Genomic DNA, 20693 nt, shown 5'->3' with positions numbered 1-20693 from the left:
GCGTATATTTTCTATTTTTATTTTGTTATGTTATATATTTTCAGGCTTGTTATCAGTTTGATTGTTGATTCATCAGTGTCGACATCTACATTTAATCAGAAATTCATGCGCAATGGTGTATGCAAGTGATGCAGGTGTCAAAGAGAATATAAACGAAATTAAATAGTGTTATCTCTTGAACAAAGCTTTTGATTTCTATGTAAGTGAAAAAAATCCAAATAATTAATCGATGAAGTTGGACCCAATGTTGTGAATAGTTTAATAATGTAATATTTTATCAGTTATTATTAAATTTCCTTTCTTTGGCTTACCAGGAAGTATGATAATTACCCTTATAGTTGATTAGCTGCTGGTCGTGATAATAACATGCTACTAATATATGATAAGCCTTCATCATGTATAGCTGTGAATTATTTTAAAATAACGACACAGGGACGAATCGTCGACAGTTTGTAAATGCAGTTTATGTGTAAATGATATATATGATATATAAAAACATCTAAGAGAGAACTTTATTTTACAGTGAAATATTTATCATTCTTCAGAAAAGCATAATAAGGTAAATAAACAAAAATATATTGATTTTCTTCGTCGTCAAAATTAATTAATATCCAAAGTCGATAACCGATTTTGATTAAATCTTTCTTTTTATTAATTGCAGCTAAAAATGTTTACTATTTATTACCTTGGACTATATTTATTCTTATTTGGAACTTGCATTGGAGATTTTTCTGATTGGGATAGAAAATGGCAAATAATATGCCCTAGCTTATATCCTCATGTATTTACAAAATATTTGCCTCGTGGAAATCTATCTCAAAGTATTTTCACGCCATGGTCTCATGTAACAAATATGAAACATTGCGTCGCTACTTGTTGCAATAAATTACGATGTAATGTAGCTCTGATGCATAATAGCACGTGTTATCATGTGAAATGTAGTAATTCGAAAATGTGCATGCCATTATATAGACCTGAATTACCAAATGAGAATGCACCTAGTATGGTTTTAGTCAAACCGATAAAAGATAATGAAATATGGAGCGACCTATTGAATCAAGTAAACGATGAAACTGGGTAAATATTTTAGATAATTTTTCTTTAAGAAATTCTTTATCAAACTGCTAAAATATTTATAAAATTCATATAGGCCCTTATTAATGGATAACATTGACGATAGTCATGTTGTATTTGAAACGTATAGTGTTAGTTGTATAGATCCAACTGAGTGTGCATCTAATGAAGTATGTATTAGACATGAAGAAAAAGATGACGTTGGTATTTGTCAGTGCAGTTTTGGATTCAAAAGGAATATCGCCGGTATATATAGCATATAATTTTTTTTCTGTATAAGTACATATTTGATTAATTTTAAGAATTATTCTACACCTACAATGTATTTCGAATTGCAGGTACTTGTGTGGTGGTAGATGACATAGAAACTGCAGAACTTAGTGTTACTCCTCAAATAAATGGTGAAATTTTAAAAGGTACAACTACATCTGTGAAGCCTACCTTAATACAGTTGTTAGTATCTGCAGTTTCTAAAGAAGTACGCTTGCCAGAGAATGAAGTAACGTTATCAGCATACACAATACCTGCCGAACAAGGCAATGAACATTACAATTACGCTTGGAGTTTACTTAGTCAACCAGAAGGCCATACAGGAATAATGACTGATCAAAATCGTATAACTGTTAAGCTGAGTAATTTATCAGAAGGTTTATACAGATTTAAAGTAGCTGTAAGTAATCCAAATGCTTATGGAGAAGCCTATGCAAATGTCAGTGTTTTACCACGTAAGTTATTCTATCATTTATGTATTTTTTTAAACTACAAAATTTCTTATATTGAAATATTTCTCATTGTAAACTTTTAAAAATTAGCCAAAAGAATAAATCAAGCGCCAATTGCCATAATTTCACCTGCCTCGCAAGTTGTAAAATTACCGAATACGGGAGCCGTATTAGATGGATCAACGAGTAAAGATGATGATCACATAATTTCTTATCATTGGGAATTGCAACAAGGTCCTATTGGATATCAGCCTAATTTAGTTGATACTCCCACCTTACAACTGGATAATCTTATCGCTGGAAATTATACCTTTAAGCTAACAGTTGAAGACTCCGATCATGTCACAAATTCTACAAAAGCTAATATAACAGTTTTAAAAGTAATCGATTATCCGCCAAGTGCGAATGCAGGACAAGATGTTATAATTTATTTACCTCAAAATACATTGATACTTAATGGAAACTTAAGTACAGATGATAGAGGAATAGCAACCTGGGAATGGACAAAAAGTCCTTCCGATCAAAACAAAGCCGTGGACATGCAATTTACAAGAACCCCCTATTTACATCTATCAAACTTAGTAGAAGGAATGTATACTTTTGTACTTAAAGTAACAGATTATTCTGGCCAGTCTTCTTCGGCCGAAATTCATGTTTTCGTAAAGCCTCCAACAAATAAACCACCAAAAGGTTAGTTAGTGGTATAATATTAACCCATTTCATTTAATAATAATTTTTATAATTATTATTTTGTAGCTAATGCTGGAGAGGATATAACTATTGCATTGCCAGAGACACGAACGGTATTAGATGGTAGAAAGAGTAAAGATGATATAAAAATAGTTTCATACCATTGGAAACAAATGAGGTATAATTATTGTATTATATATTAAATATATCTTCTATTCTATATGTCTTTGCTAATGTTTCCTATAACTATATTGCTTATACAGTGGTCCCAGTATAGTTGATTTTTCTGCAGTAAATGAATCTATTACAAATGTAACAAAATTAACTAAGGGAGATTATCTATTTAAGCTAACAGTGATTGATGACAATGGAAATAAAGATTCTGACACAGTAAGTGTCAAAGTAACACAAAGTATGTATTCCATTTCCATATTAAATATAAATTGAATTTTAGATTCTATTATTAATTTATATTAAAATAATATTAATCTAAAATGCTTTGTTTTTTTTTTTTTCAAAGATAAAAATGCAGCACCTAAAGCAAATGCTGGTGGTGATCAAACTATAATAGCTCCTATCGTTGCCTTGATCCTTAATGGTTCCCAATCTTCTGACGATTTACGTATTGGACAATGGTTATGGACGAGAGAACCGTCTAGTCTTGCAGTAGGCACTATAGTCGAAGGAACAGATAAATCACCAGTATTAATGGTAATAATTTATATTTTTATAATAGAATAACATTGCAAAATTAATATTGCATATAAATGATAATTCTTTGATCTGTGATAGTTAACAGATGTAGTGCCTGGTCGATATCTTTTCAAACTTAAAGTAACAGATGAACAAGGATTAAGCAATGAAGATACTGTATCAGTAATTGTAAAATCAGGTAAATAACTGAATTAAAAAAAAAGAAAAAAATAATATTAAAGAAAAATGCATGTCTACTAATTAATAACATATTAATGAATTTACAGATCCTCAATTGCTGCATTTGGTAGAATTGACATTAAATATAGGTGCTAATGTATTAACGGAATCTCAAAAAAATTCTCTGGTTGTAAAATTGCAAATGCTATTGCGAGATGAAGCGTCCATTGTCGTACGGAACTTAAGAGCTGAACCACGTACAGGGAAAGCTGTACTAATATTTTATGTAGAAAAAAGAGGTGGCAAAGAAACGATGTCTGGTCCAGATGTGGTTAAAAGATTAAAACAAAAACTCGAACAAGATTCTGGTTTATTACAACTATCAGTAGCAAATATAGATACTGCATTGTGTCAAAATAATTGTTCAGGTAACAGAAATATTTTTCATGTTACTATGGATATAATATAGCTATGATAATATTAGTATAATCAGAAAGATAATACAAATATTTTTTGGATAAGGTCATGGAGTGTGTGATCAGGAAACACGACAGTGTATGTGTGAAGCATTTTGGATGCAGAATTTAATACAAAAATATTTTGGTAATGGAGAATCAAATTGTGGTATGTTAATGTCTTTTATAAATTGATACAATTTAATTCATCGATAATATTACGATTGTATCTTTCAGACTGGAGTATTTTGTATGTGTTAATAGCACTATTATCCTTGGTTGTTTGTTGGGTTGGACTTATTTGGGGACTTATCTGCTTATGTCAGAGAATATGTACTAGTAAGAGAAGAATATTGCGTCCGAAAAAAAAGCCAGCTCGTTATTCTCTTCTTCAACCAGAACCTGAAGATGATGGTAATGTTTGCGTTTTAATATTAACTTTATATGTTGATAAAACGTACAATCGTTGTAATAAATTAAAATTTATTTGACAGTTCCTCCACACACTAAAATGGTATTATCAGATTCAGATGCTGATTCATACGATGTCTTATTTGAACATTGTAAGGCAAGAAATAATAGTCATATGAGAAATGGTAAAGCTCGTAATGGTTTGTGAAAGTAAAAACAAATGAAGATTTAAGGTAATTAATTAATATTTAAATGACTCTTTTATAAGTTAATATTTACATGTCTAAAATAATGTATCCTGACATTCTATATTCTTATGTTTCAGTATTGCATTCACAAAATCATACTGAAATAATTAACGCACATGTGTGTAAATTTGGCCAAACATAAAGTACTAGTCAGTTATGGGGCTGTAATCTACACTAAGTACCTTACAATAATAAGAAAATTAATGATCTTTAAAACCAAAACTTGTAAAAAGGACCGAACAAAGTAGATAATGTTTGAATATAAAAGTATAATGATATCTTTTTATTGCACTTCAATCATTTATTTATTATTATGAATTAATGCAGTATTCATATATTCGTTATGCTTTAAAAAAAAAAAAAAAGAACTTCTTGTCATATATTTCTTGGTAGATATTACCAATTATTTACAGATATACTTAATGTTACAGAATGATCAAAACACTTTGACAGTTTTATAAATTACACAATAACGGCCTTGACAAAATATATTTAAATTAATATTTATATATAGTATTTACTTCTAATCTGTAAACCATTTGTATGTACTATTTACTCTTCGATATTTACATCGTCGATTTTATTTTTACACGTATATGAATATTGAATAAAATTTATTATTCACAGTGCGTGGCAACAAAATTTTATTGATGCAAATTTTATGTCAGATAAACAAGTCAAGTTAGTTTAGCAGTGATTTATTTCTTTTTTTGTAGTATTATTATTTTTATAGTGGATATATATATATATATATACACACATAAATAATTAATCTTTAATATATGATTATTATGTGATAAAAAATATGAAATTGTTTCCTATATATTTATTTTATAGAATATAAATATCCACACATAGCAGTCGTTATTTTTTATCGCTCGCGAAATACCGCGGTCTACTTAAATGTTATTTTTAACCAGATACGTTCTGCTGAAGTTGGGAAGTAGTCTGTAAGACATTCCTACTACCGTAAAGTAACGTATCAGATTTAGCAATTATTAAATAGCAATGTAATAAAAAGTTGATAAATTCTATTGATTAAATAGTTACCTAAATCAATGGAATTCGTGAATTGTTCAGTTAAAAATCAATTTGAAAAGAGTTGCTTCGGTCATGGAAAAACAATTGAAAACGAAAGCGAAAATAATAAACATAATAATAATAATAACAATAATAATAATAATGGGAACGTCATTTCTTTTACCAAGAAGAAAAAAAATAGAAATAATCAATCTATTGTTACAATTGAACCGAAATACGTAAACGTTAATACAAGGTAATAATATAAATTTAAATTATATATTGTTAATCAATGATATATAGATAGGTACATAATCTGTCTTATTTACTATGATTATAAATAAATAAAAATATGAACACTCCTCGTGTTATAAAATTAACAATCACTATATTTTAAGAAATGGATTAAGGTGGAGTATGGAACAAAAAATAAATTTGCTATCCTATACATTGTCGGATAACGGGAATTTAAGTGATGAATGTAAAGAGGATAAAATGAAAATTATACAGAATATTCATGAAAATAAAGATTTCTTATGTTCAAGATGTGGTAAAAAGATGCAAGAACCTAGACTTCTTCCTTGCTTACATGCCATGTGTTCTCCTTGTGTCTTTGACTTAATTGAAAAAAGTAAGATGAATTAATTTTTCATAATCTCATTATATATAATCTACAAAAGCAAATGATAATTTGCATAATCCATAGGAATTATACTTTATAATTTATTTTACAGTTAATAATATTGATACAAGTAAGATACAAAACAATGATAACATTAATTCAATGTGTAATATTTATGAAAGATGTCCTTTATGTCATTTTTGTCTGTCAAATACATGTTTTATAATTCCACCTCCACATTATCCATTACAACATAGGCTCGTTATGGATGTTATGCGTCGTAAATTGGCTCATAGAATACTTTGCGATACTTGTTCAGATGAAGTAATAGTAAGCATACTTCCTACTGATAATGATATATGTAGATATTTAACATGTAACATTAATTCTTCTTTATGACAATTAAAGGCAATTGTACAATGTTGTGTATGTTTGCGCAACTTTTGTTCTGATTGTGGTAACGAACATGAAGAAAAAACAAATGTGGAAGCGAAACAAGGCAAACATATAATAAAACCTCTCTGGGAAGCAACCAGAATACGTCGTACTATACTTTGTCAAATACATCCGTCAAATGCATTGCGATACTATTGCAATGCATGTCAACAGGTTTTATATAATATTTTATTATATACAAAAAGAGAATGTATTTATATTAAATTAGAAATATTATTGAATACTTTAAATATTAATGTAATATTATATTTATAGATATGTTGTAAAGAGTGTATGTGGAGTACAGAACATAGAGGTCATGCTAGTGAAAATGCTGTTGGGGCTGGAAGGAGAGCTGCTGCATATATAACAACAATGCTTGAAAAAGCAAAAATTCTTTTGAATTCTCTGCTTATACATTACAACGAAGATATATTTTCAAATGATATTTATAATGAGCAAGAACATTTTATTGATCAATGGTATGTTAAATAATCATATATTCCTTATGTCATAAACAAATGTTTGATATTCATATACATAATGAAAATATATGATAAATTGTCATGTGACATAAATAATGTGATGATAAGATATATGATCTATCATCATTAATTATAGTCATTTGAGGTACAGTTATGCAGTGACTACATTTTTAATAATGATCATTTGTTATGAATAACAACTATATATATATATATGTAAAAATATGGATTTACAATGAAAATAATATTTATTTGTATATTTACATGAAACATACATAGTAATTTATGCAATGATATTTATTATATTATTCTATTATAAGTATTTGCAGCTAATATTTTCAGACAGACATAGACAGGATACACAGTAAGTATTAAAGTAAAAACTGGTATTTATGTCGTCGGGTTATTAAACAACGTCCGTCGCGTAAGAGCGATCCACAACAAGACCAATGATTAGAACCAGGGTGACCAACATGTCCATGTCCACATCCATGATACCCACCTTTCATTAAATCATTTATCTCATCATTATTAGCACAGTGCAAATTTAAAAAATGTATAAATAAATGTACACATGAATTTTTACCTGGCATTCTTCCTCCACAAGCACAAATAACATCTTTTTTTCCACCACTTGAACAAAATGTGCAACAATGATAAATACCACTGTGTCCTTGATTTAATATAAATAATTTTTTCTCATTATCAGAAATGTCTACAAGAAAAAATTATCATGTTTAAAGTAATTTTCTTTATTTTATAGTCTTTTATTTTTTATTTTTTAAATAGATATAAATAAAAATGAATTACCATTTTGCTTGTTTTCTGAAGAATCTGGTACACCTAAAAATTTTAATCTTCTTGCGATTACATTGACAAGACTCAATATTTCAACTTCTGAACTATCAACAAATAATTCATTTATAAAAGAAATAGCATCTAAGATATGTCTAGCCCTCCAGAGTCTAGCATATTCCTGTATTCTTTTTCGAGCTTGTTTTGTCCATATTGACATGGATATATGTTTTTGTAGATCTGATTCATATTTAATTGGATCTTCAGTATACCTAAACAGAGAATCTTATATTACACTTATTTACTGAATATAATATTAAAACTTATTTACATAAATTTATCATATATAAATGGTGAAATTGTCATGTGATATCAAACTCCATTTTATGCAAGTGAATATTTCTATATTACATATAAAATTTTATATTGTCATTTGAGGTACTAGTTTGAAAATTAATTAATAGAGAGGTACATGTTTTAGTTATTATATATAATATGCACAAATTAAATAACGATTTATGTATAAAAGTTATTTCGTGTGAAGATTCCATTGCTTAAAATATCAATAAAATTGTAATTTGACGCACGATTAGGGATCTTTTCAACAAAACACCACATTTAATAAAATTTCAAATAAAACATTAATATTACACACTTATTAAAATCTAAATTATTATTGCATCATAATGTACTTGTATAAATCTTCTTATGAATTTAGCCAAAATGTAAAGCTCTTAAGATGGTACATCCTAAAATAAAATATAAATGTAAAAATATTTTCTATAGGTGGCACTGTTAGGAAACAATATGGATCTAGATGCTGATCGTATAGAATATGAATTTAGAATTAATGTGTTGCAGATATTTTTTATTACATTTGTCTGTATTACATTTCTCTTTAACATAGAGGTTAATATAATATAACAAGCATATATTATTAAAAAGGAATACTATGTGTATTGTTGACCAGTGACAAGTATATTCCTGTTTGCACATGGATACAACTTATTAAACTTATTATTAAAATATAAAACTCGTTTAAATTTAAAATCGTTATTATAATATTTCTTATTGAATAGATAGTATTTGCTTAATTTTTATATTATCAATTTTCCTAAATTTTTAATACTTTAATAACAGTTTTAATTTAATTATAAACATAGTCAGCGTGAAGCATTACTTTTTGCATATAATAGCCAATCGACGATTTATATCAATTATAATTAATGATATATTTAGTATAAGCTACAATCGACAGCTATTGTCAAGAAATCTTCAAATCCAACAGTAATGACTCCTTTTTTATCCGTATCTCTAATTCTGAATGCTCCTGTAAGACAATGATAACTTAATGATAAAATAATGATTTTATAACTAAAATAATAATTAATAGCATCATATAAATTTATATTTGTATCAATATGGTGATATATAAATTCTTTTACCTGTAAATTTGTCTAATTGGATACAAAACATGATAAATTGATCGACACTCATACTTTGACAATTACCAGGATCACATTTCTTTATAAGAAATGCTGCAAATGTAGGGCTAACTGTAAAACCCATTTTAGTTAATATTACATTTAATTCGTTTTCCTGTATAGTTCCAGAATTGTCAAGATCGACATCACGTAAGAAGTTAATCCAATGATTTATATATTTATACACCTCTTGAAATTCTACTATATCTATAGTACCATCTTTTTTTTTACCAAACATATCTAAAACATAGAAATAGGAAATTACAAATAATGATAATTACCATATCAATTATCCTAATATGCTTTAAATATATATTATATATTTACTCACTGATCATCAGTTTACAAACTGATTCGGAAAAAGTTCCACCTTTTCCATTTGCTAATGCAGCTTGTAATTCAGTTGCTGTAATTCTACCGCTTCTGTCTTTGTCAACTAAGGCAAACCATTGATGTATCTCTGGACTTATTTGATTTTCTGGATTATATTCATACATATTCTATAAATTAAAACAATAATAGATGAACTGAAAATTTAGATATTGAAATGGTATTTCAGAAATGAACTTATGAAATGACTTTACTGGATGTGAAGCCTCCAAATTGTATTTCTTTTGTGCTTTTAATTACAGATCACCTGATAAAGAAGAAAGAACTATTATTATAGTTGTACACTTATTAATTACAGCTTTCAATATCTTCAATAGCAGAATTGCTGTATTGTATACGACAATACATCGACCATGGTATTATATAGATTTTACTCACACAAGTGTGAATAATGTAAACCAATTAACCTTGAAAATACGCGGGAAAATGTTACAAAATAAAATAAGAAGGTCACTAAGGCGTTTAATCAAAAAATTGATCGAAGATTTTATTCAACGAAAAAAATATGAGACGTATTAACATATACTATATCTAGTACTTAAACGATTAAAATCTTGGTTAATAAATTTTTATACCTTTTTTTTTGTTTTTCGTTTTTAAATAAAATCACCTGTATCTATTTTGTTCATCGAATATTTACAAATACAAATATATTTTTTTATTCATATTTCAAATGTCAATGACGCTCACGATAAAAAGAGATTTATTATTTATGATTATCTGACAAAATGGGACACAAAATGATTATCTATTTAGAATAAATAAAAATAAAAAAAAATGGACATAATACTTAATAGAATTTATGTTTCGATTGTGTTTATGTTTATTGATATGAGTGAGCATCATTTTGAACGACGAACACGCCACCTTACGGGCTTTGCGTTAGTCGTTCACGACCATTGTAGTGTACCGTAATTTATGTTTTAACAGTTCGTGATAAGTACTGTCTCTAAAAATACAAGAAAAATTGTTATTTTATATCTTCAATAATTTATTATTTATTTCGGCCATACCATGGACGATTTACAGAATTACAAATTGCAACTTCAACAGGTAATAACCTTTCGAATTTGTCTTTAACAGCGTACTGACATTATATTATCAACAACATCTTGCCTTTGATGTGTTTTTCATCGTTTTCAGGAATTTTCTAAACGAAAATTATGTTTTATCTTTTCTATATTATAGGTAGAAGCAGCTCTTACGACAGACCCAACCAATGAAGAACTTTTAAAATTAAAAATCGATCTCGAGGAAGTAATAGAGCTGACACATGATTTAATTAAATCACAACAACAGGAAAAAAGGCAAGCCAATGGCATGGATGCTAAAGATCCTATTTTGCTTGCAGTGTTAGCCAATAAATGGAAAGTGGGCGATCAATGCATGGCCCCATGGAGCGAGGATGGCAAGTGAGTTTTGAATGACCAAATTCTACATGAACTGTAATATGTATTATTTACAAATTATTTCATTGAATTTCTTTGTTTTACTTGTAGGTATTACGAGGCAACGATAGATGCAATAAGTGAAGACGGAGTCGTGAACATAACTTTCAATGAGTACAAAAATACTGATGTTACGATGCTTAGTCAACTCAAATCAATAGCTAAAAGGCCAGCATCGGATTGGGCAGATCAGAAATCAAAGTAAGTTACATAGGAAGAAACTATTTATTATCAAATTTCAGTTCATATTCCTACACTTATATTAATGAACACTATTTGATATTTGTGGAACATGAAGGGATAATCGTTAGATATTAAAGCTGTTACTAATCCATCATTTTTTTCTTCGTATTTGAATTCCCAATTGGCCACGATAATAACTCTACTGTATGGTGTGCTTCCATCTGAAATCCAATTATTGTTCATTTGATCCCTTGGTGTCCCGCTGTCTGTGTACTTCTGTGGATTCCAGGAAAAGGTAACGGGATACGATAGACTATTTCTACAACAAATTTTTTCTTTATTTTATTATGATCCCTAATAAAGTATAAGTATTGTTACAGATGTATTAGGAACAGCAGTCGCAAACGTGGAACTACATATTTACTATTATGTGTACTTTTTATTTTTTTATAATAAAATATTTTCAGTTTCTTATATGTACTTTTTATTGTTTATATTATAAACTTTGTTCATGCAAGTAAATTAATAAGAGAGCAAATAGTGCTTCGTTGCGTACGCATATTGACTATGTATTAAGACATTATAATACTAAAAATTTGCAAAATTAAAAATTTTACCGTATATAATAATATTACGGTTGTATTGCGTTCAATGATGAATTTATTACTTTACAGAAAAATGCAAGCAGCTGCTATTGCAGGAGCTGATCCAAATAAGCAAAGAGAATATCTTAAGAAAAAAAAACAAAGAAAGCTACAACGATTCAAGGAACTTGAAGAAGAACGTGAAATGGAAAAAAATAAATGGTTAGCTTTTACGAATAAGGTAAGAAATAGAACAAAAATATTTCTTTTTATAAATATACAAATAAATTGGGTAATTAATATTTGATTTATTATTAGTCGTCAAAGAAGGGTGTAATAAAGAAAAGCATATTTGCAACACCAGAGAATGTAAATGGAAGAGTAGGTATTGGTACATGTGGCGTAAGTGGTCGAGAAATGACTAAGTTTAGTAATGGTGAAAAATGGAGGAGAGGAGCGTGAATATTAATGTAAATAAAAAATCACACATTCTGTGAAATAGAATTTTGAATTATTGTTACATTTGATCATTCAGTTCCTATGAGAACTGAGATTGTATGTTTCGTTTGTGAGAATGGTCAATAGGCACGGAAAAATGAAATAATCAATAATAATATCTGAGTGTGCACAGGTATGTATAAGTTTATTGAACGAAAAATTTCACTTTAATAAATTCTGACATTATTTTGCATTTTTAAACCTACACTATTGAAGGATGAGTGTCATGAATGAGTGTTTCTAGATTAATGTCTTTGTAAGTATGATTTGTTTATAATCAATTAATGATAAAAATAAATGTATATTTTAACGTCATGCTTTTGTATTCTCTTGCAATTGTATAATGATTTTTAAATAATTTTAAAGTAATAATTTTAGTAAATATCGATTTGTGAAGTTTAACGACCATTTGGAGTGATAAGAAGAATAACAAACGACTGGAGAATTCAGCCTATTTTGATAAGTGACATTGTAACATGATATTTTGATAAATCAGCATCTTGGCTCTTTTAAAAAATAATCATATATATTTAGAATTATTATAAACTATAATCATTTTTTTTTTCTTTTTTTTTTCATATTATAGATTTATTTAACCTATTTATATTAAAATATATATATATATATATACATATACATATATATATATATATATATATATATATATAAAATTGTGTAATATACAATGAAATGTTATAATGTAATGTAATTTCAATGATTTGTAAATCAGATATAATTGAAATTATATATATAATTCGTGCATTTATGAATCGATCATTGATCTTCACTAATCAAGATATTATATCACTTTGTTTTATATATATTTTCATGATGTATATATACGATACTTTAAAGAGTTCATTTATAGAAACATGTAATGTGTGGAGATTTGGAATAGGAAGGCTATAAGGTTTTACACTGATGTACTTTTGTCTTTTTAAAGAAAATTTCACTTGCATTTAAAGAGTATTAGAATATATAGAATAGTTTCTTCTTTTAAACTTTTTACAATTTGGTTCTACCTGTGTAATGTGATTATTGCCTGCAAGATAAAAGTGGAATAATGTATATAGTTATAATAATTAGAAGGTAAAATCTTTTTATTAACTATATAGTTGTACACTATCATTTAATACTTACTATCAGATTCTATACTTTCTACTGGTAGTACATCACTAAAATTTTCATCAACCATATCTATAGAATTCTTTGTGCTATTCTCGCATGCACTATCGTCCTCGTATGTGATAGAGATATCACTAGATTCCAATGTACTTTCTAATGTTGATTCTAGTATTGTTTCATTTGCCTTTTTTTCCTTCAAATTTAATATAATTTGCAATAATACTGATGGATCATCTATCCCCAAGGTATTACAAAATTTTGTAGTTTGATTATTTATTATTAATTTTGGTATTTCATTTTGGTCATCCATTAACTCTGGGTCATAAGGTTTAACCGTTTGTACAAAATTTATTGGTACTTTTAAATCATAATTAAATTTCTTTAATATATTCTCCTTTTCTTCGGTAGTTGGTGTGTACGTCCATCTACCATTGCCATTTTGCCCAGGCATGTAATGAATGCCATTTTTAACACTAAGCAGGTGATTTGTTAAATAAAGAATTGTTAACCACTCTAAATCATAGCTGAGAGTTAATGGTAAATTTGGATTATCGTTTATTTCTACAACTTGAAGAAATTTCCTTTTTGGCAAACACTTATCCAATGCTAAAAATTTAGTTACTCTTGTACCATCTTTTTCAGGAATAAGTGCTGCAAATTTACAATGTAAATGTGCAGAAAACCAATATGATGGATAGTGGTATTTCAAAAGTTCCATGTTTGCTGGACTACCAAGTGTGTTATTTTCAATATCAGTCCTACAATATAATACTTTATATACTGCATGTTGTTTTTAGATTTTTTAACCTAAATTGAAGTACAATGACAAAAGATAAATACTTAAAATATGGTTTGCCCTTTAGAAGCTTATCCTCATTTCCATATTTTGTCACTCCATTTGGCCAATCATGAGATAAAAAAATATCAATTTTACCAGATATCTATAAGTAAAAATTTGAAATTTCTTATAAATAATATGTTGCATATAGTTTACAATTATTAATAAATGTAAACATGAATATATTTATGTTTATAATTACCTGTTTTAATCGAAATACTTCTATGTTTCTAATGTGATAAACGCTGCGAATTGTGCTTTTTGTATATGGTGGTTTTTCGTGATGTCCTTGCATCCAATCTTGACTCTTATAAATACCAGAAATTCCAGCAATCCTAATCCCACCTATTTGTATAACATTGGCATAGCCAAGATAATAAATATTAGGAGCAACCCATCCACCATATGGTAACTCTTGAAGATAGTTTGAAGCTTCATGATTACCACCAATAAAAATAGTTAATAATGGAGCGACTTTTTCTCCTGAGTAATATCTATGAGATATTTATACTAAATTAGTATTCAAAATAACTTTAACAATAATACTTTATATTATTAAAAGATTATGATTCCTTATCATTTATACTTACTTGTAAAAAGTACACATGTCTTTATATTTATCAGGTACTGCCATACATTTTAAGTCACATAAATTCCTCGTTGATTGAAAATCACCACAGCATACAAGTAAATCTATTTTTTTTCCATTGACTCTTTCAATCTCCTGTATAGTGTCATATATAATTTCCAATTCACCATGAGCACATCCTTCAACTGCGATTCTCATATTGTAATTCGGAATATTTAATTACAAAAAAATTGATTTCGCTTCTTTTTTATATTTACAGTAAACTAAACAAAAACTATATCCTTCACTTTTTATTTTTTGGTTATAATAGTACAATATCCATAATCAAACGTGGAACCAAATCTGAAATCAAAATGTAATATAGAAAAAAAAATTAATCTTTGCATGTTATGTATATAATTAATACAATATATCAAACAATGAAAATATTATCTTTATGATTAATTTATATGCTCCACTCTTTCGTTTTTGTAAAAAAAATTTAGTTTAATCGAACAATGATAAAAAAAGAAAATAATTGTAACAACAAAGATGTTTTATATATATATATATATTTTGCATATTTGGTTTATATTTAGAAGTAAATTTAAACCTCTTACAATTTAACAAAAGTGTAATTTAACCAAACTTTCTAATGTCTCTAGTATCGTTTTTACGAAGTCAACTTAATGGCCGTATCTTTGACTCTTTATTCGACCACTTATTTGATTTCGAATCAAACGTGTCGTAGCTTAATTTGTATGAAAGTATATACAAAATTACAATAAGTTAAATTAAAAATCTAACTTATAAAAAATATAATACGTATACTTCATATTGACACGTTTAATGAAATTAAAAATTATAATCTTTTAGGTTATATTTAAAAAAATAAAAAATGTTCAAACAGGCATTCAAAGCTTCATTGAAATTTGATGTTTCATTAAGTAAATAAAATTTTATAATAATAGTATTACATTTTATAGTATTAGTAGTTATAATAATAGTATTCCAGTGTAATGTATTATTCATGGAATCAATTTTTACAGGCATTTTGAAAGAAGTAAAAAATACATTTTCTGCTTCTCAATGGCATTGCAAAAGATTAATAAATACTTCCTCCAAATCAAAGTGGGATCTGTTAAGTGCTGTATGTCTTGAACGTCATCCGATTATTACAAAACCCATGAATGAAATGGAAACAAATTATTATAATTTATTAAAAAGAATAGAATATGAAAATAGTATGAAGTCAGACCATGAGCTTAAACTTGAAAAGGAAAAACTTGAGCAAAATCAACCGTTAGAAACAAATATTGCAGATACTGACATTGTTTCGTTGCAAACAGCGCAAGAGTTTGAAGATAATTGCCAAGAAGAATTAAAAAACTTTCAATTTGCATCTAGAATTACAGGTATATAAAAAAGATGATTAAATTGAATATTGTGTCAATGTTATCTATATACATTTGAAAATATGTATTATTATTGATAATGTACTTTAATAATTTATTACAAAAACTATTAATAAGAATATCTTCAAATAAGATATATTTTTTATTTCAGAATTTGATAAATCTAAAGATAAAACTAGTCATATGTATAATTTAGATAGAACATTAGTTTTCCTTGTAGAACAAAATGTCAATAATATTGCTTCCTGGATTCCTCCCCAAGGTCTTAGAAAAGATGGAGAAACGATGAGGCAAGTCAGTATCTAAAAGTCAGTATTATTCATATATATTTGATAAAAATGCAGTATATGAAAAAATCTTTTATAATGTTAAAGGCAGCAGAAAGAGTATTGCAAGAATTTTGTGGTACAGAATTGACGGTTAAATTTTATGGAAATGCACCAATTGGTTTCCATAAGTATAAATATTTAGAACAGGATAATAAAAAAAGCGACAAGTGTGGAGCAAAAGTATTTTACTTTTTAGCTCGATACATAAATGGATCTATTGCAAACGATTTAAAATATCAATGGTTAAATAAGGAAGAATTAAGGAAAACTATGCCTCCTACATTTTATGAACACATATCAAATTTTTTAATATTTGAGTAACCAATATTATAAAATTATTTACTCGCTTTTACTATAATAAATAAATTATCTATTGTAAGGCTAAAATGTTTATAAACCCTACTGAGAGTTTTTTTTTATTACATTATTTATGGTACTTTTCATTGATGTGTAAGACAACGTATTTACGTTCAATTCATGTATATGATTGGTTGATACGAAAATAACGCGACCAATTGAAAATCATCTTGTTTCAACAGAATGATTAGCGCTGCTAGCATACGAATTTACCAAGTTCGATAGAAAGTGTAGTGTCATTCGCAGTCGGTGTAGTTGGTCCTAATTTCTTTTGAAAGTTCAATTTTTGTTTATTACAAAATATGGCTCTCTATTCTCAGAGTAAAATATCACGAGGTTTACCTGATTATGAAAGAGAAGGAATTAAGCAAGTCCATTTCAGTCCTTATGCTGATAATGGAGGGTAAAATATAAGATAACCTAATATTGTTTAAAATCAATGATTTTCAAAATCAAACTATAGATTTAATTTATTTAATTCATTCATTCAGTTTTAATTTATTCAATTCACTCATTCGGATTTATATATATATATGCATCAATAAATATAATAAAGTTCATTAATATATTTGTCATATATTTTTTATGAGTCTAATTATTCATATTAATCAATTGTTAAACATTAATTTGTTTGTTAAAATCTTTTAGGAGTGTGATTGCTCTTGCTGGTGATGATTTTTGCATAATTGCTGCAGATAATCGACTTAGTACAGGGTATTCTATTTGTACTCGAGAACAAGAAAAATTGTTTCCTCTGTCAAATACTACTGTTTTAGGTTGTTCTGGTTGTTGGTGTGATACATTAAGTTTGACTCGATTATTATCTGCTCGCATGCAGGTAAGTTAGCTTTAAAATTAGAAAATGTAAATATTTGTATTAATTTGTAACAAAACTATTTACTATTATATTAACTTTAATAGATGTATGAACATGAACATCAAAAAAAGATGTCAACACCAGCTGTAGCACAAATGCTCTCAGCTATGTTGTATTATAAAAGATTTTTTCCCTATTATGTCAGTAACGTACTTGCTGGATTAGATGAGAATGGAAAAGGATGTGTCTATAGTTATGATCCGATAGGACACTGTGAAAGATCTACATATAGAGCCGGTGGATCTGCTGGTGCACTTTTACAGCCTCTTCTTGATAATCAGGTATACTATCAATATTTATGAATAAAATCAGAAGGAAGTAAACTGATAAAAACAATTTCAATTCTTTTATGTAATTTTTAGATTGGATATAAAAATCAAGAAGGTATTGAACCTGAATTACTTACACAAGAAAAGGCTTTATTAGTACTGAAAGATGTTTTCATATCTGCTGCGGAAAGAGATATTTATACTGGCGATGGGATAAGCATAAAAATTATTACCAAAGACGGTATAAAAAGTAGCAGTTTCCCATTGAGAAAGGATTAAAATATTGAATATAATATATGAAATTATTATGGTGATATATGAATAAAGTCTTTGCTTTCATACATATCTTTGAGTTTCACATATAATCATAATTACAGATATTTATATGCAAATATTATATAAAAATAAAATATCAATGGTTTTTTACTAAAATATATACACACGCAAAATAATTAATGATTAACTATTTCTATCTATATATTATGGTTTTATGCTCGTAGAATGATCACTATTTGGTATTCTATCATAAATTAATAATTTTATTTCATCATTGATTTATAATTCAACTCACAGTATGCATTAGTAATTTATAATAAGAATAGATTCAATAAATGTTCATATAAAGGTAATTGAATAAACTTTATTGAATTTATAATTATGATATTCTAATATGTATTCATAAGTATCACTTGTTTTATTTTACAGAAAAAGAAACTGTAGCACGTAATATCAAAATAACCAAAGGAAAGAAAGGTAGGTAATTCAATTACTTTGTTTCTACCATCTTTCTTATAGTTTTTGCTGGAGCAATATATAAGGATAGAAAGTAAAGATTCCAACTCCCCCGAGATTCACTTCTTCGTCCCGGGGGCTATTAATGGTTTCCCACGATCCTTTCCCCTCAATTTTATGCCAAGTACTCGCTCAATTTTACCAATAACCATTTGGTTGGGGATTCCACGGCCTGCTTCGTAATCATTTATTACTTGTGCCTTTTCATTCACTTTCTGTAAAAAAAAAAAACATATTTGATTAATAACACTAAGTATAACTATAAACGTAATCTAACAATTACTTTTCAAGTTATAATCACAAGACACCAAATATTACCATTCAGAAGTAATTAGCTAATTTATTGTTATCTAACAATTAGCTAATTAAATCAACGCACCTTAAAATGATGACTTACTTCAATAGTTTTTCATCATTTTATACTACTTAAAATTTCTTGTGTTTATAATTGCTTTGCATTTTTTTTTTATGATGCACACAGATCAATCTTTAATAAAAGTTTTACAATACATTTTGCAGATATAAATTAATATATCTGAGCTACACTATATTACCGTAGCAAGATCTTTCTGCGATAATCCTTTACTTTGTCGACCTTGCTGTATAAGCTTTCCCAAATCAAGAGGAATTTTATCGTGTTTTAGTTCCTCAGTTTCACGATCTAATTTAGCCGTATTCTTTGTGGTTACATGTTGTTTATTTGCACCACCACCCCCTGACATAAAATAAATCAAAGGACATGTTACAATCAATACATGTTCCTAAAGATTTTCTACATACGAATAAAACGTATATAAATATTAATTTATAATATTGGTTTTAGTAAATTTCAATTGTTGTAATATTAGTAAATTTTATATATTCAAATTAATCAGAATAATCATATTAATGAATATTTCAGTATTTACTCGTACATCTTTTTTAACACTTGAAGATATCTTTTCTTTTTTTCCTATGAACATTATATTGAATGAAACTTACATTTTGCCTGTGTTTCAATAGCAAAACCCTGACGTCGCGCTGCATTTACTGCCTGTAAATAAAAATATTGTTACACAACTACTTTTATATAATTGGTCCTGATGAGGAAAAAAAATTAATTTCTCGCAATAATTAGGCTCGATACAAATGTTAGCTCGATACGGTTAGCGAGATCATAGAGTTCTCCGATTTTTTCTTTCCTTAGTAACTAATTTTGTTTATTTGTCCTTCTTGTTTTCCTAAAAACTATTTCATTTGTTATATATAATATTCATTTGTTATATAGTATGTTGCTACATTTATATCTAGATATAATTTAAAAACATTGATTTCATAGTTTTTCTTAAATAAACAGTATTGAAATGCCATAGTATATTCTTAATACGTCTAAATATTGGTTTATGCAGTACCTGTTCGGATTTTAACGTAGAAGCTTTAGGTGCACGTTTTCGCAAAGTAATAGGCGCAGTATCCCAGTCAGACATACCGAAAAATTTATTTATAATTTTATTCGATATAAAATATGCTCTTTAAATTGCACGCAATTCTCAGGTAGAAGATCTATGTCTTCCAGCAACTTCTTTTTACCGTTCATAAAGTTACGATTATCAACTCTAATTCTATCCTCACAGATTCTATCTAGGCTCGAAATGTGTTCAGAAAGTTATAAGTTAGGGAAGTGAGACTTGATATGATTTTTATGATTTCATATATATTTAACCTAA

General features: G+C 27.5%; 9 protein-coding genes across 20 annotated transcripts; 5 read left to right on the top strand and 4 right to left on the bottom strand.

Moving 5' to 3' along the window:
- Positions 1-62: 62 nt before the first annotated feature.
- Positions 63-4751, top strand: LOC124432095 (dyslexia-associated protein KIAA0319). Of its 3 annotated transcripts, XM_046980655.1 has the most exons (16): positions 63-199; positions 315-452; positions 524-559; positions 662-1077; positions 1151-1320; positions 1413-1799; positions 1887-2486; positions 2553-2664; positions 2750-2898; positions 3007-3197; positions 3279-3378; positions 3467-3787; positions 3882-3983; positions 4052-4228; positions 4309-4458; positions 4551-4751. In XM_046980655.1, exons 4-15 carry the CDS (start codon positions 668-670, stop codon positions 4431-4433), a joined length of 2844 nt encoding a protein of 947 aa, XP_046836611.1. In that variant the 5' UTR covers positions 63-199; positions 315-452; positions 524-559; positions 662-667; the 3' UTR covers positions 4434-4458; positions 4551-4751. The 3 variants fall into 3 exon arrangements, with proteins under 3 accessions (XP_046836611.1, XP_046836610.1, XP_046836612.1); XM_046980654.1 differs by having other exon boundaries at positions 315-559; XM_046980656.1 differs by lacking the exon at positions 315-452 and having other exon boundaries at positions 70-199.
- A 482-nt stretch (positions 4752-5233) lies between these two features.
- LOC124432100 (E3 ubiquitin-protein ligase TRIM33-like) lies at positions 5234-7130 on the top strand. 2 transcript variants are annotated; one of them, XM_046980680.1, is made up of 5 exons: positions 5234-5749; positions 5904-6124; positions 6228-6445; positions 6524-6724; positions 6827-7130. In XM_046980680.1, the coding sequence occupies exons 1-5, from the start codon at positions 5532-5534 to the stop codon at positions 7043-7045; spliced, it is 1077 nt and encodes a 358-aa protein (XP_046836636.1). In that variant the 5' UTR covers positions 5234-5531; the 3' UTR covers positions 7046-7130. The 2 variants fall into 2 exon arrangements, with proteins under 2 accessions (XP_046836636.1, XP_046836635.1); XM_046980679.1 differs by having other exon boundaries at positions 5892-6124.
- A 130-nt stretch (positions 7131-7260) lies between these two features.
- On the bottom strand, positions 7261-8590 carry LOC124432105. 4 transcript variants are annotated; one of them, XM_046980693.1, is made up of 4 exons: positions 8486-8590; positions 7846-8102; positions 7622-7750; positions 7261-7537 (listed from the first exon to the last, which is right to left on the bottom strand). In XM_046980693.1, exons 2-4 carry the CDS (start codon positions 8048-8050, stop codon positions 7407-7409), a joined length of 465 nt encoding a protein of 154 aa, XP_046836649.1. In that variant the 5' UTR covers positions 8051-8102; positions 8486-8590; the 3' UTR covers positions 7261-7406. The 4 variants fall into 4 exon arrangements, with proteins under 4 accessions (XP_046836649.1, XP_046836651.1, XP_046836648.1 ...); XM_046980695.1 differs by having other exon boundaries at positions 8523-8569; XM_046980692.1 differs by having other exon boundaries at positions 8303-8557.
- An 87-nt stretch (positions 8591-8677) lies between these two features.
- LOC124432104 (peflin) lies at positions 8678-10484 on the bottom strand. The gene is made up of 5 exons (XM_046980691.1): positions 10280-10484; positions 9899-9951; positions 9646-9814; positions 9276-9554; positions 8678-9160 (listed from the first exon to the last, which is right to left on the bottom strand). Exons 3-5 carry the CDS (start codon positions 9809-9811, stop codon positions 9066-9068), a joined length of 540 nt encoding a protein of 179 aa, XP_046836647.1. The 5' UTR covers positions 9812-9814; positions 9899-9951; positions 10280-10484; the 3' UTR covers positions 8678-9065.
- An 88-nt stretch (positions 10485-10572) lies between these two features.
- On the top strand, positions 10573-12937 carry LOC124432103 (survival of motor neuron-related-splicing factor 30). 4 transcript variants are annotated; one of them, XR_006944184.1, is made up of 7 exons: positions 10573-10757; positions 10893-11116; positions 11204-11353; positions 12010-12160; positions 12238-12550; positions 12634-12673; positions 12796-12937. XR_006944184.1 is itself a non-coding variant. In XM_046980688.1 (5 exons), exons 1-5 carry the CDS (start codon positions 10719-10721, stop codon positions 12379-12381), a joined length of 708 nt encoding a protein of 235 aa, XP_046836644.1. In that variant the 5' UTR covers positions 10573-10718; the 3' UTR covers positions 12382-12732. The 4 variants fall into 4 exon arrangements, 1 of the variants encoding a protein (XP_046836644.1); XR_006944182.1 differs by having other exon boundaries at positions 12238-12673; XR_006944183.1 differs by lacking the exon at positions 12796-12937 and having other exon boundaries at positions 12634-12732.
- A 141-nt stretch (positions 12938-13078) lies between these two features.
- LOC124432089 (lariat debranching enzyme) lies at positions 13079-15703 on the bottom strand. Of its 2 annotated transcripts, XM_046980646.1 has the most exons (6): positions 15569-15703; positions 14971-15311; positions 14583-14874; positions 14383-14483; positions 13558-14300; positions 13079-13459 (listed from the first exon to the last, which is right to left on the bottom strand). In XM_046980646.1, exons 2-6 carry the CDS (start codon positions 15165-15167, stop codon positions 13377-13379), a joined length of 1416 nt encoding a protein of 471 aa, XP_046836602.1. In that variant the 5' UTR covers positions 15168-15311; positions 15569-15703; the 3' UTR covers positions 13079-13376. The 2 variants fall into 2 exon arrangements, with proteins under 2 accessions (XP_046836602.1, XP_046836603.1); XM_046980647.1 differs by lacking the exon at positions 15569-15703 and having other exon boundaries at positions 14971-15360.
- LOC124432090 (39S ribosomal protein L46, mitochondrial) lies at positions 15607-17079 on the top strand. Of its 2 annotated transcripts, none has more exons than XM_046980648.1 (5): positions 15607-15715; positions 15825-15895; positions 15998-16363; positions 16515-16657; positions 16738-17079. In XM_046980648.1, exons 2-5 carry the CDS (start codon positions 15847-15849, stop codon positions 17011-17013), a joined length of 834 nt encoding a protein of 277 aa, XP_046836604.1. In that variant the 5' UTR covers positions 15607-15715; positions 15825-15846; the 3' UTR covers positions 17014-17079. The 2 variants fall into 2 exon arrangements, with proteins under 2 accessions (XP_046836604.1, XP_046836605.1); XM_046980649.1 differs by having other exon boundaries at positions 15623-15707.
- Positions 17080-17257: 178 nt separating this feature from the next.
- On the top strand, positions 17258-18540 carry LOC124432092 (proteasome subunit beta type-1). Its single transcript, XM_046980650.1, has 4 exons — positions 17258-17452; positions 17698-17887; positions 17971-18207; positions 18289-18540. The coding sequence occupies exons 1-4, from the start codon at positions 17352-17354 to the stop codon at positions 18472-18474; spliced, it is 714 nt and encodes a 237-aa protein (XP_046836606.1). The 5' UTR covers positions 17258-17351; the 3' UTR covers positions 18475-18540.
- Positions 18541-18815: 275 nt separating this feature from the next.
- On the bottom strand, positions 18816-20690 carry LOC124432093 (endothelial differentiation-related factor 1 homolog). Its single transcript, XM_046980651.1, has 4 exons — positions 20379-20690; positions 19969-20020; positions 19542-19702; positions 18816-19202 (listed from the first exon to the last, which is right to left on the bottom strand). Exons 1-4 carry the CDS (start codon positions 20451-20453, stop codon positions 19047-19049), a joined length of 444 nt encoding a protein of 147 aa, XP_046836607.1. The 5' UTR covers positions 20454-20690; the 3' UTR covers positions 18816-19046.
- Between the last annotated feature and the right edge of the window lie 3 nt (positions 20691-20693).

Source organism: Vespa crabro, chromosome 23 (assembly GCF_910589235.1).
Source record: "Vespa crabro chromosome 23, iyVesCrab1.2, whole genome shotgun sequence".
Classification (NCBI taxonomy): Eukaryota; Metazoa; Arthropoda; class Insecta; order Hymenoptera; family Vespidae; genus Vespa; species Vespa crabro.
Note: the sequence above shows the minus strand (reverse complement) of the source record. Positions and strands in the feature narration are given on the sequence as shown.

What these genes read in the sequence shown, in the direction of transcription:
- LOC124432092 (XM_046980650.1), top strand. Translation starts at nt 17,352, where the DNA reads ATGGCTCTCTATTCTCAGAGTAAAATATCACGAGGTTTACCTGATTAT. An exon ending in CCTTATGCTGATAATGGAGG is followed by an intron (nt 17,453 to 17,697) that starts GTAAAATATAAG and finishes AAAATCTTTTAG; the next exon opens with GAGTGTGATTGCTCTTGCTG. An exon ending in TATTATCTGCTCGCATGCAG is followed by an intron (nt 17,888 to 17,970) that starts GTAAGTTAGCTT and finishes TAACTTTAATAG; the next exon opens with ATGTATGAACATGAACATCA.
- LOC124432089 (XM_046980646.1), bottom strand. Translation starts at nt 15,167, where the DNA reads ATGAGAATCGCAGTTGAAGGATGTGCTCATGGTGAATTGGAAATTATA. An exon ending in GACATGTGTACTTTTTACAA is followed by an intron (nt 14,875 to 14,970) that starts GTAAGTATAAAT and finishes AATATCTCATAG; the next exon opens with ATATTACTCAGGAGAAAAAG. An exon ending in AAGTATTTCGATTAAAACAG is followed by an intron (nt 14,484 to 14,582) that starts GTAATTATAAAC and finishes TTTTACTTATAG; the next exon opens with ATATCTGGTAAAATTGATAT.
- LOC124432103 (XM_046980688.1), top strand. Translation starts at nt 10,719, where the DNA reads ATGGACGATTTACAGAATTACAAATTGCAACTTCAACAG. An exon ending in TGGGCAGATCAGAAATCAAA is followed by an intron (nt 11,354 to 12,009) that starts GTAAGTTACATA and finishes ATTACTTTACAG; the next exon opens with AAAAATGCAAGCAGCTGCTA. An exon ending in GGTTAGCTTTTACGAATAAG is followed by an intron (nt 12,161 to 12,237) that starts GTAAGAAATAGA and finishes ATTTATTATTAG; the next exon opens with TCGTCAAAGAAGGGTGTAAT.
- LOC124432090 (XM_046980648.1), top strand. Translation starts at nt 15,847, where the DNA reads ATGTTCAAACAGGCATTCAAAGCTTCATTGAAATTTGATGTTTCATTA. An exon ending in GAAATTTGATGTTTCATTAA is followed by an intron (nt 15,896 to 15,997) that starts GTAAATAAAATT and finishes CAATTTTTACAG; the next exon opens with GCATTTTGAAAGAAGTAAAA. An exon ending in ATTTGCATCTAGAATTACAG is followed by an intron (nt 16,364 to 16,514) that starts GTATATAAAAAA and finishes TTTTTATTTCAG; the next exon opens with AATTTGATAAATCTAAAGAT.
- LOC124432093 (XM_046980651.1), bottom strand. Translation starts at nt 20,453, where the DNA reads ATGTCTGACTGGGATACTGCGCCTATTACTTTGCGAAAACGTGCACCT. An exon ending in TATTGAAACACAGGCAAAAT is followed by an intron (nt 19,703 to 19,968) that starts GTAAGTTTCATT and finishes ATTTTATGTCAG; the next exon opens with GGGGTGGTGGTGCAAATAAA. An exon ending in CGCAGAAAGATCTTGCTACG is followed by an intron (nt 19,203 to 19,541) that starts GTAATATAGTGT and finishes TTTTTTTTACAG; the next exon opens with AAAGTGAATGAAAAGGCACA.
- LOC124432095 (XM_046980655.1), top strand. Translation starts at nt 668, where the DNA reads ATGTTTACTATTTATTACCTTGGACTATATTTATTCTTATTTGGAACT. An exon ending in TACCATTGGAAACAAATGAG is followed by an intron (nt 2,665 to 2,749) that starts GTATAATTATTG and finishes TTGCTTATACAG; the next exon opens with TGGTCCCAGTATAGTTGATT. An exon ending in ACCAGAACCTGAAGATGATG is followed by an intron (nt 4,229 to 4,308) that starts GTAATGTTTGCG and finishes TTTATTTGACAG; the next exon opens with TTCCTCCACACACTAAAATG.
- LOC124432105 (XM_046980692.1), bottom strand. An exon ending in TTCAGAAAACAAGCAAAATG is followed by an intron (nt 7,751 to 7,845) that starts GTAATTCATTTT and finishes TTTTTCTTGTAG; the next exon opens with ACATTTCTGATAATGAGAAA. An exon ending in TTGTGGAGGAAGAATGCCAG is followed by an intron (nt 7,538 to 7,621) that starts GTAAAAATTCAT and finishes ATTTAATGAAAG; the next exon opens with GTGGGTATCATGGATGTGGA.
- LOC124432100 (XM_046980679.1), top strand. Translation starts at nt 5,532, where the DNA reads ATGGAATTCGTGAATTGTTCAGTTAAAAATCAATTTGAAAAGAGTTGC. An exon ending in CTTGTTCAGATGAAGTAATA is followed by an intron (nt 6,446 to 6,523) that starts GTAAGCATACTT and finishes TGACAATTAAAG; the next exon opens with GCAATTGTACAATGTTGTGT. An exon ending in ATTGCAATGCATGTCAACAG is followed by an intron (nt 6,725 to 6,826) that starts GTTTTATATAAT and finishes TTATATTTATAG; the next exon opens with ATATGTTGTAAAGAGTGTAT.
- LOC124432104 (XM_046980691.1), bottom strand. Translation starts at nt 9,811, where the DNA reads ATGTATGAATATAATCCAGAAAATCAAATAAGTCCAGAGATACATCAA. An exon ending in AGTTTGTAAACTGATGATCA is followed by an intron (nt 9,555 to 9,645) that starts GTGAGTAAATAT and finishes TCTATGTTTTAG; the next exon opens with ATATGTTTGGTAAAAAAAAA. An exon ending in CCAATTAGACAAATTTACAG is followed by an intron (nt 9,161 to 9,275) that starts GTAAAAGAATTT and finishes ATTGTCTTACAG; the next exon opens with GAGCATTCAGAATTAGAGAT.